The sequence below is a fragment of the Vespa velutina genome, chromosome 4, assembly GCF_912470025.1.
Source record: "Vespa velutina chromosome 4, iVesVel2.1, whole genome shotgun sequence".
NCBI classification, from domain to species: Eukaryota; Metazoa; Arthropoda; class Insecta; order Hymenoptera; family Vespidae; genus Vespa; species Vespa velutina.
In genome coordinates, this window is record NC_062191.1 from 5,843,190 (window position 1) to 5,859,729 (window position 16,540).

Below are 16,540 nucleotides of genomic sequence, written 5' to 3' on the forward strand. Positions count from 1 at the left end.
AAAAAAATATTGTAAAAAATTTATCAAGATATTTAAACACCCAAATAAATGAAAATTGCACATTTATACAATAATTACAAAAACAAAATTATTTCAATTAACGAATGTTAAACCCAACAGTTTAATTAAGCTTTCAATGAAGCTTCATTTATATGAAAAAGTTAAAGAAAAGATGTATGAATATAATTACATCTTTGTTCTAGAAAAGGTCAAATGTTTTCTGGAATAAGATAAAGAAATAACTAAAATAATAACTTTAAAAATGATGATGAGTTGAAAAAAAAAACGTTTATATATCATCTCTAAAAAAATTTCTTTTTCAATTTTCACATTTTCTACTACATTTATAGTTAAAATTTTTAATAAAACTTTGACATAAACAATTCTCGACTTACGTATGTAATATGTTTAAATAAATTTATGAAATATAAGAGATAAAATTTTTGATCTGATATTATCATGATTTAATAAAAACTACTTAAAACTAAATTATCGAAACTACTTGTAAATCAAAAATTCTCACTTTTCATATATATAATTTATAAATAATCATATAATTCAATTTTACGCTTATGCAATTTCATACTGTAGTCATTGTATCATTCTTTTACCTGATTTAATTTTTCAGATAACTTTAACTTTCCTATCAAATATTCTACTTCATTTTCTTAATCCTTCTTCTTCAATCCATAATATTTCCAATATGTTTCATATCATAAGAAATGGTACTATATTATATTGTTAGGTAATAGAACCTCTTCAATATGATGGCACATATTCAGCAATACTCTCCTTACATACAAATTACTTTCTAATAAATCTGAACTTGGAACACTAATAATGTTTACAATATGCTCTGCATCATCATTAGAAAGGAATTTTGTTGTACAGTGCATTAGTAATTTGAACAAATATGTTTGCCTTTGTATATGTTGAAATTCCTTGATGTTGGCTGTTGTTCCATCGAATAACCTTCTTCATCCTTTTTCTAGTTCGATACGTTCCTCATTACTGTTCATTTTTCTTTCAACAAATTTTCGTAGCATACACATATTCGTAGACTTGTTGCTCTGATTAAAATTTCTTGATGCACTGATTAGTACCATTTCCATATCATTTTTGACATCTCTCATTAATATGATTTTATCGACGAAATAAGAAATATTAATAAGTGTTGGAAAATCAATTATGTAGAATTCAATATTCTTCGAGATTTTCTAACAAAAATAAAATCACTATTAATCATATATAAATCAAAATTGTAAACATAAGCAAAAGTATATTAATTAAAATTACCTGTAGAGAAGAAGAATTTTCGTCACTTAATTCAAGCCCAAACATTTTTAATCATTTGCCAGCGAATGATTTCATAAAATAATTAAATCTAAAAAAGAATTACTAAAGCGTAAAGAAATATAACCTCAAAATAGTATTAGCGTGTAACACCTCCGATTATAGTCTCCGTCTATAACATGGCGTCTTAAGCGCCCTCTCTTCTAGGTGCTTGCGTAGTACTAGTGATTTCTTAAAACACATATGATCACAACTCGTTGACGCAAAACAGTGATGACGTCATTGGCGCAGGGTAGGCAACCTGTCGTTGGTACCAATCGCTGGTGAGGAGCTAGTGTTTGGGCTCTTGTATCTTCCTGGAACCCTATTCTTGAAATATATATTTATGTATATAATATATAATGTAAATACTATACATTTATATATATATATAAATATATATATATAAATATATATATAAACATATATGTATATAAATATATATATATACATATATATATAAATATATATATATAAATATATATATAAATATATATATATATATGTGAGTGTGTGTGTGTGTGTATATGTGTCTGAATGTATGGATGGATATGTGTGAGTGTGTATATGTAGGTACGTATGGTTTGCTCTACGCAATCGTACATATATTTACGCTCTAATAATTATATGATCACATTAATAAAAAAATATTAAATTGCATACGTGAATATCATTTCAAAAACGTTATATTAATAAATATATTAAATAATAAAATAATTTTTCTATATCTCCATTAGACAAAATAAATGAACAATGCGAAAAGATAGAAAAAAATCATCATAGAATACATAATAAATTTTGATTAAATTTAAATGCAGCCATTAGCTCGATAATACTTATGTTAATTGAATTAATCATATATGACAAGTATTATCGATTTCCAGGTCTCACCACATGGAGGTTGCTGCATACGGAGACCCACGGGCTAAAGACTCTACTGTTAATATCAATTCCTTTGAATTATATAAAATTATTATAACATATTCTTATTATTATAATTATTATAATTTGAAAATTTGAAAGAGAGGAAATCAATCGCGAGACCAATTAAAAATTTTTTTTTAAATAATCATGATTAGACGAAAATTTTTGATTTCGTTTGATATCGATCTATCTAACCGGTAAAGAATAGTGCCCATCATAAGGAATTCTATTCCCATTAAACTAAACTGAATGTCCATTATGCTGAAATAAAAAATAGGACGGAGTGCTTATTATAAATATAGATTATATACCTTATATAAAAATTATATGATAGTATATAATATTATATAAATAATGTCTTATCGTCTATAACACAACAAAAATAGTTTATCTTTTGTAAAATTAATAATTGGCCAATTTGTTTTTCTTTTGTTGCATTACGTATGTTATATTATCATATAACATATACTTCTATACATAATTTCTTCATATTATGTAAACAGCATAATTATGTGTGAATATAAAATATCTAAATAATTTCATAAATAAACAATCGAAATAGTATGCGAATTTCATATAATAAATCAGCAATCATCTGAGAACATAAAACATTAATACATACATTTTATAATAAAACAAGAAAGAATAGAAATAATATTCAAATTTCATATAATAAATCAACGTTCTGTTGTTCATAATCATCTGTAAACATAAAACGTCAAAAACATTTTATAATTAAACAAAAAACAATCGAAATAATGTACGAATTTCAGATAATAAATTAGCATTCAACTATTCATAGTCACCTGTAAACATAAGCATTAAAAACATTTAATAATTAAACAAGATGCAACTGAAACAATTATTATAAACAATTATTATTATAAATCAACAGTGATCTTAACATAAAATATCGAAAACATTTCATAATTAAAGAAGAAGTAATCGAAATAATGAACAAATTTCATATAATAAATCAGTATTCAGTTGTTCACAGTCATCTATAAACATAAAACATCAAAAATATTTTATAATTAAACAAAAAGCATTATTAATCAATATACAAATTTTATATATTGGAGAAACAATCTGTGGTCATAAGAAATTTATAATTTTATTTCTAAATATAAAACATATATTAAAATAAGAATTATGCGCACATATATGCACACATTTTCTCAAAAACGTAGAATCCGATCTTGCAAATTTAGATGATGTTTCCTAAAGTAGAAATCAACTCCGTTTAGATTGATTAAAAATTTTGTTGAATATTTCAAATGAATAAAAAAAAAATAATTGCAGACAATTTGTCCTCCGTTGCTTTTTATTTTTTATAATTCCAATTATTCATTTAAATCCTCAATAATTAATTAAATCTCCATATTATTATTTTTCTTTGGCTTTTATCCATTAAAGCATTTGTAAAACCTGAAACACAAATCTATTTCACATAATACATTCAAAATATTTATCAATTTATTTTTACGTCACTTATTACCATAGTAACAACTCTTGAAATATTATTTTCGATATTGTTGTTAATATCCATTGATATATAAAGGAATGTTTTACAATATTTAACATTGGAACGTGAAAATGACATCTCTCTGTAACAAAAAACATATGCTCTTTCGTATAGTTTTTTGTATGTATATATATATATATATATATATACACACACATATGTTTATATAAAATAAAAATATAATTTTTTATATATCTACGAAATCTTTTTGATTTGATAATTTAAATAATTTGGAATAAAAATGTATATCCTTGACATAATTTATGCACTCCTGAGTGCAAGACTGTTATTTTTGTATCATATCGCTCGCTTATCAAGATTTATACATTTCTAATCAGAACGATTCAAATTGTCTTTTCATTTATATCTACTCTATTTAAATATAAATATATCATTGTATTAGAAAGAGTATGAAATATTCTTAATTTATTATTAGATAAATTTCGTTTCTTTACAATAATATTATAAGACTAGAAAATTTAAATATTTATTTATCATATTCTTTAATTTATTATATTATATACATGTGTATTTTCTTTGACGTACTTTTGATTTTTCTGAATGAGAAATGTATATCCTTACTATAATATGTTCATTTGCATTTTTAAATGCAGGCATGTACTTACTGTGAATCTATCATACGCACTTTTGAGTGCAGTTAAGCCATTTCGATCGTTTCATTTATATACCAAGACTTACGCATTTTTATTCCAAAAATGATCATATTTCATTCCCATATGTATAAATATTTATTAATAATTTTTATATCGTTCATTATATTTCTTTAGCATTTCGTATGAAATTTTCATATATGTATATATATAATAAAAATAATCTCTTCCTTTCTCTCTCTCTCTCTCTCACACATATATACTTAGTAGTTCTCTCATTTCATATTTATTTGTTGATAATTTTGGAATAAAAATGTATATCTTTGACATATATTAATATGCATTCCTGAGTGCTGGCTGCCATTTATGTTATTTCATTCATCTAACAAGACTTATATATTTTTTATCAAAATGATTCAAAATTTCTTTCGTTCATTTGCACCATTTAAATATCAGTCAATTACTATATATGAAATAATATGAAATTTTCTCTATTTATTGTCAAATAAGTTTAATGTATTGAAAAACAAATATATCATCAGAGAACGAAAATATTTATATGTCCTTTTATGAATTATCCTTATCAGTCCATTCATCCATTCATTTTTGATCATTTTGAATGAGAAATGTATATCCTCGCTATAATATATTCATCTGCATTCCTAAATGCAGGCATATCCTTTTTCGATGTGTACATCAAGTCTTGTAGATTTTTAATCAGAACAATCATAATAATTAGAATAATCAGGATAATCAGACTACAAAAGGATAATGAATATGATAATGATGATGATGATAGTTACCACATATGAGTCATTTTACAACTCGTGGTAAAAATAGTTTTACAATCCTGTGTTCACATTATTCACCGTATAAGGGTCTTTGAGCGACCCGCGATAGTGCTGTGTTGACATGTAGGTATGAAATATGTATATATCTCGTATATATACATACACATTATGCAGTTATGAAAATGAAGGAGAAAAAATATATGATTATTCTGAATTAAAAATCAACATGCTTGGGTATCCAGATGCACTACCGAGTGCAATGTTGGAGACGTCCACACAATATTTAACGAGCGTGACTCTAATTTTGTAACTAAAAATCTACTTCAAAAAAAAGACTCTATTTTACTATAAAACTTTTAAATGCAAGGATTCGACTTTAATATAAAATGGAAAAAGGACTCGATTTTAATCTAAAAAGAAAAGTGCAATGGCTCGACTTCAATTTAAAATGTAAAGGGAGGAAGGAGGACTTTAATTAAAAGAAAAAAAAATACAAGGGATTTGACTATATTTTAAAATGAATAATTGACTCAACTTTTAAAAAACTCTATGACTCGACTTTACTTTAAGAAAAACATTGCAAAGACTCTATTAATTAATAATGATATTGCAAAAGCTTGACTTTAATCGCAAAGACCGTACGCGAGTGCGGAACTCCGTAATAAGGAGATGGAATGGTCCATCATCTCCATCCAGGATCAAACTACTACGAGCATAAGTGACAATGTGGTAAAAAGGTAAATGGGATTTTCATAAGACCATAAGCCATTAACGAAGGGTTCGACATGCCGATCACCTTTGAAAAATAACTTGTAGTCGATAGTTGTCTTCTTGAGCCACAATTTGTGGGGGCATCTTCAATATATAGCCTCTTCTTTCTTTGTGCCCTATTCACTGCATTGGAGCATTCCCTACGTGCGACGCAAGATAAGTTTATGCATCAAAAAACGCCCTACCGTTTAAAACAACGCACCCATAAAAATTGACATGCCGCAGTGGATTATACTATAAGAATGAAATCATCCCTAATCTAAATCGACCTAATCCCAACCTGATCTCACTTTACGCAACAAAACTCAAACCACTCGTGTTAACGCACGCATTGAACGAGACGCAATAGACGCAAACTAAAGGGAGTTGGGAAGTAAACAACACATTGGCTGTTCTTTTTTTTGTTCTTTTTATTACTTAACCTAACGAGCAGTAAGTGCTTATGACGTAAAGTATCGATTCCTTCTAAATAGTATAATCACTGAACTATGGCAAAATTCGCGAATGAATCGCCCCAAACGGCACTGACGAATCCCAACTACTTGGGTGCGTCTCGATTTTCTAGTCATCATTTATTTGTTTATTTATTTAATGTAAAAAAAAAAAATAAAAATAAAAAGTTCATATGTAAATATTTGAATTAATCCGTAAAGCTATCCTAGCCTGTGGACAATCAATGGACTCAAAGAATCCATCAACCGTGCACAATTACACAGGCACATTTAATGGAATGCTCCAGCAGACATGATATTCATTCTAATCGTTGAACCTATTACAAACTAAGATTAACTGCTTGCACTTAAAAAATGAAAAAAGTTTTGGTAAAAAGTCAAAACCACGAGAATTGTAATATTTCCATTTTAAGTATGTAAATAAGATTCTAATTTGAGCAAAGGCTCACACAAACGGAAGAGGAGGAGGAGGAGAAGGATGATGATGATGATGATGATACCATAATAGTTACCACCTCGTGGTAAAATTAGAATTGCAAAAAACCTTATAAAATTCTATTACATTGCACACAGAAGGAACACTCGTGGATTTGTCGGCGGGTATATGCGTGCATATTCACGAGCACGATATTAAGTCCTATCGGAGACTACACGCTTTGATTTTTGATATACCAAAAACACGACCGGTCGTGCTTAATAGTCCATTATATCTGTAAGCTGACGGTATCGGACAGTTTATGGAGCTTTCCTTAAATGGTATTTCATCCATCTCCTGTTAGCTAAGAAGCCTGAAGCTCTCGAAACGGAAAGGCATCTTGATACGCGGATTTTAGAGTTACCGTTAGTCCGTGGATTCATATAAGCAACAAACTCTAAATGGTAAGACCTGGACTGGTACTATTTGCGATATATCGAAATCTAAGTCGATGTAAGTACTATTAGACGAATGGATGCATATTTCATTGCTAATCGTATACGGATAAGGTAGGTAGGATATTTATGTGATTATGTGTCAGAATTATCAGTCAAGTAAGCTTTAAATATCTACGATTAGGTTTGACATATGAATTCTCGTGGAGTGGTATATCATCTTTGATTTTTCTTAGCTAATCGATATTGCTTTGAGCTTTAAATTATAATAATAATGTAAAATGTATACTCACCAATTTGAATTGCCTTGGCCCGATACAATATGATCCGATTTTGTTATAAATTAACGTCATCATATATGATATAGAATGTTTATATATAGAATATTAGAAGAATATATTTCTTCTTCTGCTTGTTATTCTCATCATTATTATTATGGTATTAATAATAATAGTAATAATATTAGAAATAGAAAGCATATAAAAAATAACGCTGAAAGTTCTATCTCATAGATGGTTTAGAAACAAACTCATATTTGATTTTTATTAAGGTAATGTATAATATATAAGCATTCACTAATTATTATTTTTGACAAAATAATCGACTAAATCACTGAATGAGTACCGTAGCTTCTTCATATAAGAATTGCGTTTCCTTGCCTTTGGGATGAATCAGAAAATCTGAACATCAGTTTTATGCAAACACACAAGCAAGCAGGAAATAAGCTAGTTCACCGTAACAGAACATACATCACTTAAATGTGACATAAAAATTAGTAGTGAAGGTATATTTAGTAGTAGTAAAGGTAAAATTAGTAGTAATGGGGGTTAAAATTAATAGTAGTCGTTGTTCGTCTCTTTTTCCGCAGATTTCATAGGATGCCATTATATGGAACTTATTTTTCACGAAAAATATCGAAAGCAATGTTTGCACCATCAATAAATCCGGACATAATTTTTCGTTCGATTTTGATGAACAAAATTTTATATTAAAGATAAAGATTTAAACGAGGATTCGACTTTTTCAAATTTTTGAAAAAGCTTCATATTTTTTTTCGTATAGAGATTGTGTCAAAAAAGTATCGTTCTTTCCAAAATAATTTATGCATAAGAAATGGATTTTTTTCATAATTTAAAAAAGACGATTCTTCGATAAAATCATCGCCTTCAAAATAAGTTTTTCATCAAATTCAGTCAACTATTGAAACTGGATTCTTTGTTGGCGTAAATTATTATATAAATTATTATAAAAAAAAAGGGATAGTGAGTAGCCTTAATGATAAAAATTATATCACAGCTACAATTACCAACTTCTTCGGATCTGAAATGTAATAATATCGTGGATAGGTGCAGTTTGGAATAGAAAAAAAAAAAAAAGAAAAAAATGATAATGCAGAAAAAGTAAACACTTGTCTATGGAAGAAAAAAAAGATAAAGTATTTTTAAAACAAAATACTTATACAAAAAGTATAAAAAAAAAATAAAGTAAAATAAAACGAAAGTTTGTACATCGATCTAAACGAGAGTATGACATAACATGATACATAAGTACAATAATATGTAACATTTTAACATTCATTAACACAAAATAAAATTCACGCTTACTTGGAGATCAAGGCTTTTTTTACCTCACTCATTCATATACACATGCATTCTTTTCTCTCTTTCTCTCTCTCTCTCTTTCTCTCTCTCTCTCTTTCTTTCTATCTTTCTTATTTTCTAATTATCTTTATCCGAATTATCTCCCTACGTATTTTATCCTAACTTAGGAGTAAGTTCTACGTAGCACTGCTAGTATCACAATTCTGTATTTTCTTTCAACTAACTAATCTCGTAATACCATTGTTTGTTTGTAACAGATTCGGAAATACATTCTAATTGACAAAACTGTTCGATAATAATAATTTGTAAAGCTATATTATAAAATTCGAAAAGGATAGTGTAAGTTATTTACACAATAGATAATTAAAATTATAGAAATGAATTTCTGTTAACCTAACAGAATCATATGCGATTCGCAAATTTTGTCTACTTCTATACGGTATATGAATTACGTTACCGTATGGCGATGAATTAAAAAAAAAAGAAAAGTATAACTAAAAAAAGAAAGAAAAATCTAAAAGACTTATAAAAATAATATACATAATACACATACAATAATACGAATGTCAATGAGTTAATAGCTGCTCGATGAAGGTCTTTGATTCGATATTACACAATCTAATAATTAGCTTATGTATATACAGAATGATTATTTTAATTCGTAACTGGTAAATTGGGATCTGTCAGATTACAGCAATTGCTTTTTTTTTGGCCTCTTCAGTTTGATAACTTGTTACTTCTTATTTTTTACTTTTTAATAATCTGTCAAAATTTTGAATTAATTCGAATAAATCTTATCATATTGTAAATCCTATCATATTGTCAACGTGACAAAATTTCTACTAATACTAGTTACGGATTAATAATAATATATGATGCCAGGTAGTCACAAGCTCGTTGGCATAACAAAGAACACTATTCCATATAGTCTATTGACTTAACACCTAAAAACGAATTCTAAGTTGACACTATGGACACGAGTTCAATTTTTTGGCTGGAAACGAGCCATGTAGAAATCACAATCGGAACAATATTTCGCAGGTTCGATCACTTGTTTTTGTCGACAGAGATCGCAAAGTACGCTCCTAGACGATAACGAAGTAACTATGCTTGGTTTCTGCATGGAAGACGTTGTTTGGTTAATCGGTGAGCTACTTTTCGAACTAGAAAGAAAATGGATTTGTTTGTTCTGTTTAGGAGGAGGTGGGTGTTGATAAGCTGGATATTTCATATTCGATTGGATTTGTCCACTCTGTAAAGGATTAGGATAAGTTTGATTAGGTGCTAAAACGTTTTGTTGATCCTTCTGCGGTGGTCTTTGATAATTGTCATACCTCTGTTGATAATTATGAACGTTCTGTTGTTTCTGTTGATAAGACAACGTCGTCGATGATAATGGATTAGGTGGTGGTTGATACTGAGGTAATGATTGACTGATCCTATTTGATTGAGGCACTGATTGATAAGGATAATTCTGACAATTATTATGAGGATATTGATTCGGATAAGGACTTGGCGATTGATTCGAGGGATAGCTCAATTGTTGCTGAGAATACTGAACAGTTATCGGACTGGCATTGTGATTGGAAATCCTCTGATTAAGACCATTTTGATGCTGCTGTAAACCACTTGTTGACAATTGCTTATTCATCTGATTGTGTTGCTGTTCCAATTGATAATACTTTTGATAAGTGTTTTTTTGACACAAATTCTTTTGCTGTTGAGACACGGACGGTATGTATTGATTACCATGCATCTGTGTTGGATAAGGACTAGCTGGCTTCTGTGTTTGTGATAATGGAACATTCTGATTTCTAGGATGCGACGTTTGAGTTTGCGTGTAGGAAGATTGTGATGGCAAATACTGTGGATATCCATTTTGAGAGTAACGTATTTGTTGTTGAAGTTGTGGAGAATATGAAGTTGGTGGTGGATTTGATGCAGGCATAATCATACCAGGATACGTTTCTCTACTTATATCCTGTGTTTCAGTATTATAAGATCCAGCCATTTTTTTGTCTACTATTGAACCAATGGAGTCATTAGAATTTTGCCTGCCGAATGTCGGCTTGACATTTTCAGGAATCGAAATTGGATTGACACTTCTCAATTGATCCTGGAATGGTGTCGCCGGCACACTGTCAGCTTCGCATTTAAGAGGAAGAGTTTGTTGCTGGAATCTTGGTGTACTTTCCCTGTTCATTTCAGCTTCCTGAAGATTCCTGATTTCACGAAGTACTTGAGCAGATTCTGGCTTGTTCATGGCAGATCGTAAAACTCTCTCCAAAATTGGATTAGGTATATATGAGTCTTTTTCATCATCCTCAGCTGTAGCAACAAGAACTACTTGATCGCAAAACGACACGCTCTTCTTTTTACCTATCCTCCTCTTAACTTTTCTCAATTCTATATCCTCTTCGTTCGGTAGTATAGTTTTGTTTTGAATAGTATTTTGCATGGCGACCTCGCTAATGTCATCTTCAGGATAATCGATAGGTAATCCATTCTCATGTGGTAATGTTAAGGACATCGATAAAATGGCTGCATTTAATCCACTCTGTTGGACACTGCAGGAATTATCAGAAGTCATTGTTGATATGTAAGTATCTTGATTGGTCGTGGATTCAAAGCTTGGACTTGGAATTGGTTGATTCGTGAAATTATTTACTTTAGGGAAAGCGTTTAAACTATCTGAAGAATATTTCAATCGCGTTTCCTCTACTTGTTGATGTTCGTGTGACGTATCGATCGCAGGAGTAGCGACAGAATTTGAATTGGGTTGTTTTATAAGATTTTTAGATTCAGGCTCTACTTTTGAGCTGATTTGTAATTTGTTCTGTTCGAATCTTGCTGCCATGTCTTTGACAGATGACACTACTCTAGGACAATCGGTAACATCCCGACCTACCGTATCGTATCCAAGACTATTCATCATCAAATCGCTAGTTCTTCTCGCTATGCTTGACATTTGATTTGTATTGACAGATGGAGATCTAATTTTTGGTATATCCTGTTCAAGTGAAGCCTGCTTCTTCATTCTCTTTTCTGCCTGTTTAGCTTGTAGTTCCTTCAACCAAGTTTCGCTCGAAGATTTCTCTTCTTTTTCTTGTTCCTCACTCGTTTTTAAATCTTTCGAATCCGAAGCTAAAATCTGTTCGTTCTTCATTTGCAATTGTGCAAAAAGAGTACTAATCTGTTGAGTCTCTAATCGGTGCTGACGTTGCTGACTCGAAACGAACTGCTGCTGAAGTGATTGCTGTTGATTCTCTTGACCAATATTAGTCTCATCGATAGGTGGCGGTGGAGGTGGAAAATCTTCGCTAGCTTGTCTGGAATGTGACACTGAATGAATAGATGGGTATGGAGGGGGCGGGAATTCTTCGCTCGGTTGTCTTGAATGAGAAACGTTTCCATTTTCCGGATATGGTGGAAGAGAATCCAAAGAACCTTGCTGTTTTATAGGACTTTGTTCGCTGTGTACATCTGCACGAGTAATTACATAGGTAGGCTCATAAAGAATACCATTAGCATATTGAACGACATCGTCCTGAATTCTAGGCTTGTTGTTATAATTAGTCTGAACATTAGCAGAATGTCCGCTTTGTTCTATACCATAAGACGGAATGAAAGGTAAAGAATGCGATTCCGTCGAATAATCAGCATAATTAGAATTACGATTCGATGAATTCGACGAATTTCCACTGTTCATATGATTCCAATAGCTGTTATTCTGATCTTGGGATCCTGTTCCTGAGTTAGATGAACATTGCCCGTCTGATGATGAATATGTGGACTTGTCGGCTTGTTGATCGCTATGCACTTCACCCGAACACTTAGACTTGCTAAGCTGAGAAGTGGTTCTAACAGGAGGTGGGGGTGGTACCTTCGCTACATGTAACACTTTACCGGCACTACCGTGGAAACTCTTTCTCATTAATCGACTTCTTTCCAAATTTGGATTGCTCGTATTCCCAAGAGTATTGTTGGCATTGCCAGCGAATTCCAGATGACCTTCGGACAGATAACCACTCAAAGATTGCGCCATTTCGTTACCCTTTAAACCAACATTTGAATCGTCCACGGATTGCTTTGGCAAAGTATTCGAGGTACCTTCCACGTTAATACTCGCCTGATTGTCCTGTCCTTCTCGCAAATCAGGCATGCTTCTATTCTTTCTTTTTATCAGCCCACCCATCAATAACTTTCTACGAATCTTATGCTGTTTTTTACCCTGTTTCTGTTCAGTCACGTTCACGTTACTTTGTTGAGAAACTCTGGTTGTACCGACCTCGATATTTTCCTTTGGCTTCTCAATCGATTTGATACCTTTCGGAGAGGGTGAAGTGCGTGAAGGTGCTATGGAAAAGTCTTTTGATATGTTTTTGTTTCTTTCTTCGCTTCTAGCTCGTTTCTTATCCTTCTTATCGTCATCGCAACGTTTTGTACGTCCAAACAATCCTGTTCTTTGAATTGGACGATCATGGAGCATATACTCCTCGTCCTCAATGACGTTTACGGCTGTAGCTTTACTTCTTAATGTCTTTTTCTTCGGTAGAGTCGCATAAATCTCGATACTTTTCGTCGTTGGTTTCTCCACAACTGTTACTGGTGCGTTCACCAACAGTTCACGACTATTCTGTCGAGAATGATTACCTTTGTCCCGTGAACTTTGTCGGGAATGTTGACCAGACTTGCTGTTTTCTCTCGAATGTCTACCCTCAACTGCTCCTTCTAAAAATACACACGCATATATCAATTAAAGTCTTTATTAAAAGCTCAAACATGAAAAATAATTACACACATACCTTCTTTCTCTCCATTAGCTGATGTTTGCTCTTGTAACATTCTTCTGTGCAAGCTTCTAGTCTTCATCACGCAAGTATTGTGTTTCATTCTTGCGGTCGAAATTGTATGATCGTTATTGTACGGTGCTTCCATCGCAGCTCTGGCTTTATTACTAGCTGCTTTGCATAAAGCTACAGCTGTGCTGAGATCTCCAGCTTCCTCGGCAGCTCGAGATTTGTCCAAAAGGGCATCCGTTTCCTTGCAAAGACGTTCGCAGTCATCTTTTGACGAAGGTTGGTAACCTTCCGGAATTTGTGCAAGCTGTGATAAAAAAATCATTGATATAATAATAAGAATAATGCATATCAAATGATTATCATTGATTAATCTTTTGAATGATCTTAACCTGTAGATTGTGCTTAAGACCCTGTTGAAGTGGAAGACTGTCCGTAGAAGACAATGAATAGGAATCATATCCAGCATCATAATGCCCACTACTGCTACTGGATAATTCACCAGACTTACTGGTAGGACTTTTAGGAACTCCAGAGTTTCTCTGAACTTTATTGACAAAATACAAGTACGGATTTTCCATAGTCGTGGATGAACTTGAAGATGCACTATTCCTATCACCTGACCAATTTCCAGAGTCCCGTCTTCGTGGCACATTCAAATGTTCCGGTATACTAATCCCATCCGAAGGTGTTGAGCCAGCACTAAGACTTCTAGTTAATTGCATTTGTTGCTTTTTTTGTTGTTGCATGACGCTCTCAACTGTTCTACGGCTTATGTATTTTGATTCTGTTTCTCCATCAACCACATCAACACCCTTTAATAACAAAAAATGTTTACTATTCATTGCACAAAATAATTTATCTAAAAAATAAAAAGTATATAAATCAATTTAGCAAAGGGAACAAACCTGATTATCAAAGATGTTGTTCTGTATATCTGTAAGATTTTGATAATCACTGTAAATTCGTTGAGCGTAAATATGAGGAGGACTATCCGGATTAGGAGTAATGGCACGTCTGGCTGTACTGTTGATCGAAGGTTTCTCTGGACTAGGTGTGATGGATCTACGAACGTTGTTCTTCGGTGGTGTTTTCAATATGTTTCCACTTGGAAATCGTGTGACAGTTTTCGGAGCGTTTTCAGTATTTACCGGAGTCCCATCAGGTGTTGCATAAAGTAGTAATAAGGGTTGATATCTACCCCTTCTACATTTCTCAACTACCTGTTCCCATCGTGGACCTATTTCTTTAACTGTGGCATCATCGAAATAAATCCAAACCTGAACAAATTAAATAGAGATGTTAATTTTAATCAATTTAATAATGTATTTAATCATCGTTATTATTTATAAAAAATTAAACAGCGCTTACCTTGAGTTTAGTATGAAAAAAGAAAGTGGAGTAATGTTTCCCATAGTAAGTGACAACCCCAACAAGATTATGTATCGTTGAGGCACCCCAAGATGAATCAACAACGCTATGAAAAACATCAGTGAGCCGAAGGGATGTTCCTACCGTAGCGAATACATCCATTATATGATCTAAGGATGGTCGTTCACTGTCCCAGACAACCCCTACGGAAACTATTTCCGGTCGATTTATGAGCGTCCTACAAATTTGGATCTTCGCACCACACGAACTCTAAAATATGATATACCATGTTAATAAACAGGTCTAAAGACTCAAATAGACAAATTTCCTATTAATTTTTTTATCCACTTACTGGACAATCACGAATGTCTCCCATTCCACCGGCTCTTCTCAAAAGTTGACCAAAAAGATCCGGACTCGTTCGTGAGTTAGCTTGAGTTTGACGAGCTTGTGACGTTAATGCTGATGCTGACACGTAATGAACCATCTGCAATAATGATGATTTCTTTTTCTCTCTCTTTCTTCGTCTAATTAACAATGATCGTTAATTTCAGCTAGATTTCTAACGTTATATATTCGTAATCATACTTGTATCATAATTATCTGACGACATCGAAGATAATGAATGTCTTTGATTATATTAACGACCGACCAATCAATTATCCTTATGAGATAGTTAGCCGCGTTCTCAATCGGTGAATACAATACATCTGTGCGGTTTACTCTACCATGGAATAGACTTTCGCAACCGGTAGAACAACTATGTATATATCAACACTAGTTCGTTGTAAACTTTCAAAGGCGGCATAATAAACATTTTTATCTGGCGTAGAATAGCCTAGAATTCGATATAGAGTATACAGACACGAATCCACGTGGGTGGAGCCGTTTCCTTAAGGTTCTTTTGTCTCTTGGTAAAAGTAGATGTAAATAAGAAAAAGTTTATATTGCAAACTGGCTCCATACATCGTGTGCATCGGTCATGGCCGATTACTTTTACCATGTCCCCACGAGTGTTCCTGATTGATAGATTCGAACGTGCCACTTTGGTTTTACGATTGCCCTTTTGTAGTTACGTTGGTAGTAAGCTCTCCTAAATTTTTCTTATAATCACTGTCGTCGCCTGCAGATTACACCAATGAAAAGAAAAAAGATTTCCCAACGAATATCTATTTCAGTTTAACGAGCAATGAAATTGTATTGCACATACGTGTACACGCACGTTGTCTAGAAACTAAGTTGGATATCTTGATTGGGAGCTCTAATTGATCAAAAAAGGAAAAAGTATTTGGGTTGCGACAATCTTAACTGTTGCGACGAATAAACACATTTTGCAAAGGAATCATTTATAACGTAAGAATAATCTAACATCTCTTTTTTTTCCAAAAGATAACACGAATATCATCGTCTTGAAATCCTTTCTCCTTTTTTCACCCTCTTGAATATCGAACAAATGAACCGTCAAATCATGATTGACTAATCCGAGGTTCAAA

The 16,540-nt window shown here is 31.9% G+C and overlaps 1 protein-coding gene across 9 annotated transcripts in view; it reads right to left on the bottom strand.

Moving 5' to 3' along the window:
* Positions 1-8,663: 8,663 nt before the first annotated feature.
* The window catches only part of LOC124948898, a 59,584-nt gene continuing 51,707 nt past the window's right edge, over positions 8,664-16,540 (bottom strand). For 7 of the 9 annotated variants that reach the window (XM_047493208.1, XM_047493206.1, XM_047493207.1 and 4 more), the window contains 6 exons: positions 15,400-15,534; positions 15,048-15,317; positions 14,585-14,956; positions 14,069-14,491; positions 13,683-13,983; positions 8,664-13,608 (listed from right to left, as the gene is read on the bottom strand). In XM_047493208.1, coding sequence (XP_047349164.1) covers positions 9,860-13,608; positions 13,683-13,983; positions 14,069-14,491; positions 14,585-14,956; positions 15,048-15,317; positions 15,400-15,534 — 5,250 coding nt within the window. In that variant the 3' untranslated portion in view covers positions 8,664-9,859. Of the gene's footprint in view, positions 13,609-13,682; positions 13,984-14,068; positions 14,492-14,584; positions 14,957-15,047; positions 15,318-15,399; positions 15,575-15,635; positions 16,110-16,540 lie in introns of those variants that run through there. The other 2 variants (XM_047493213.1, XM_047493214.1) reach the window with 2 other exon arrangements.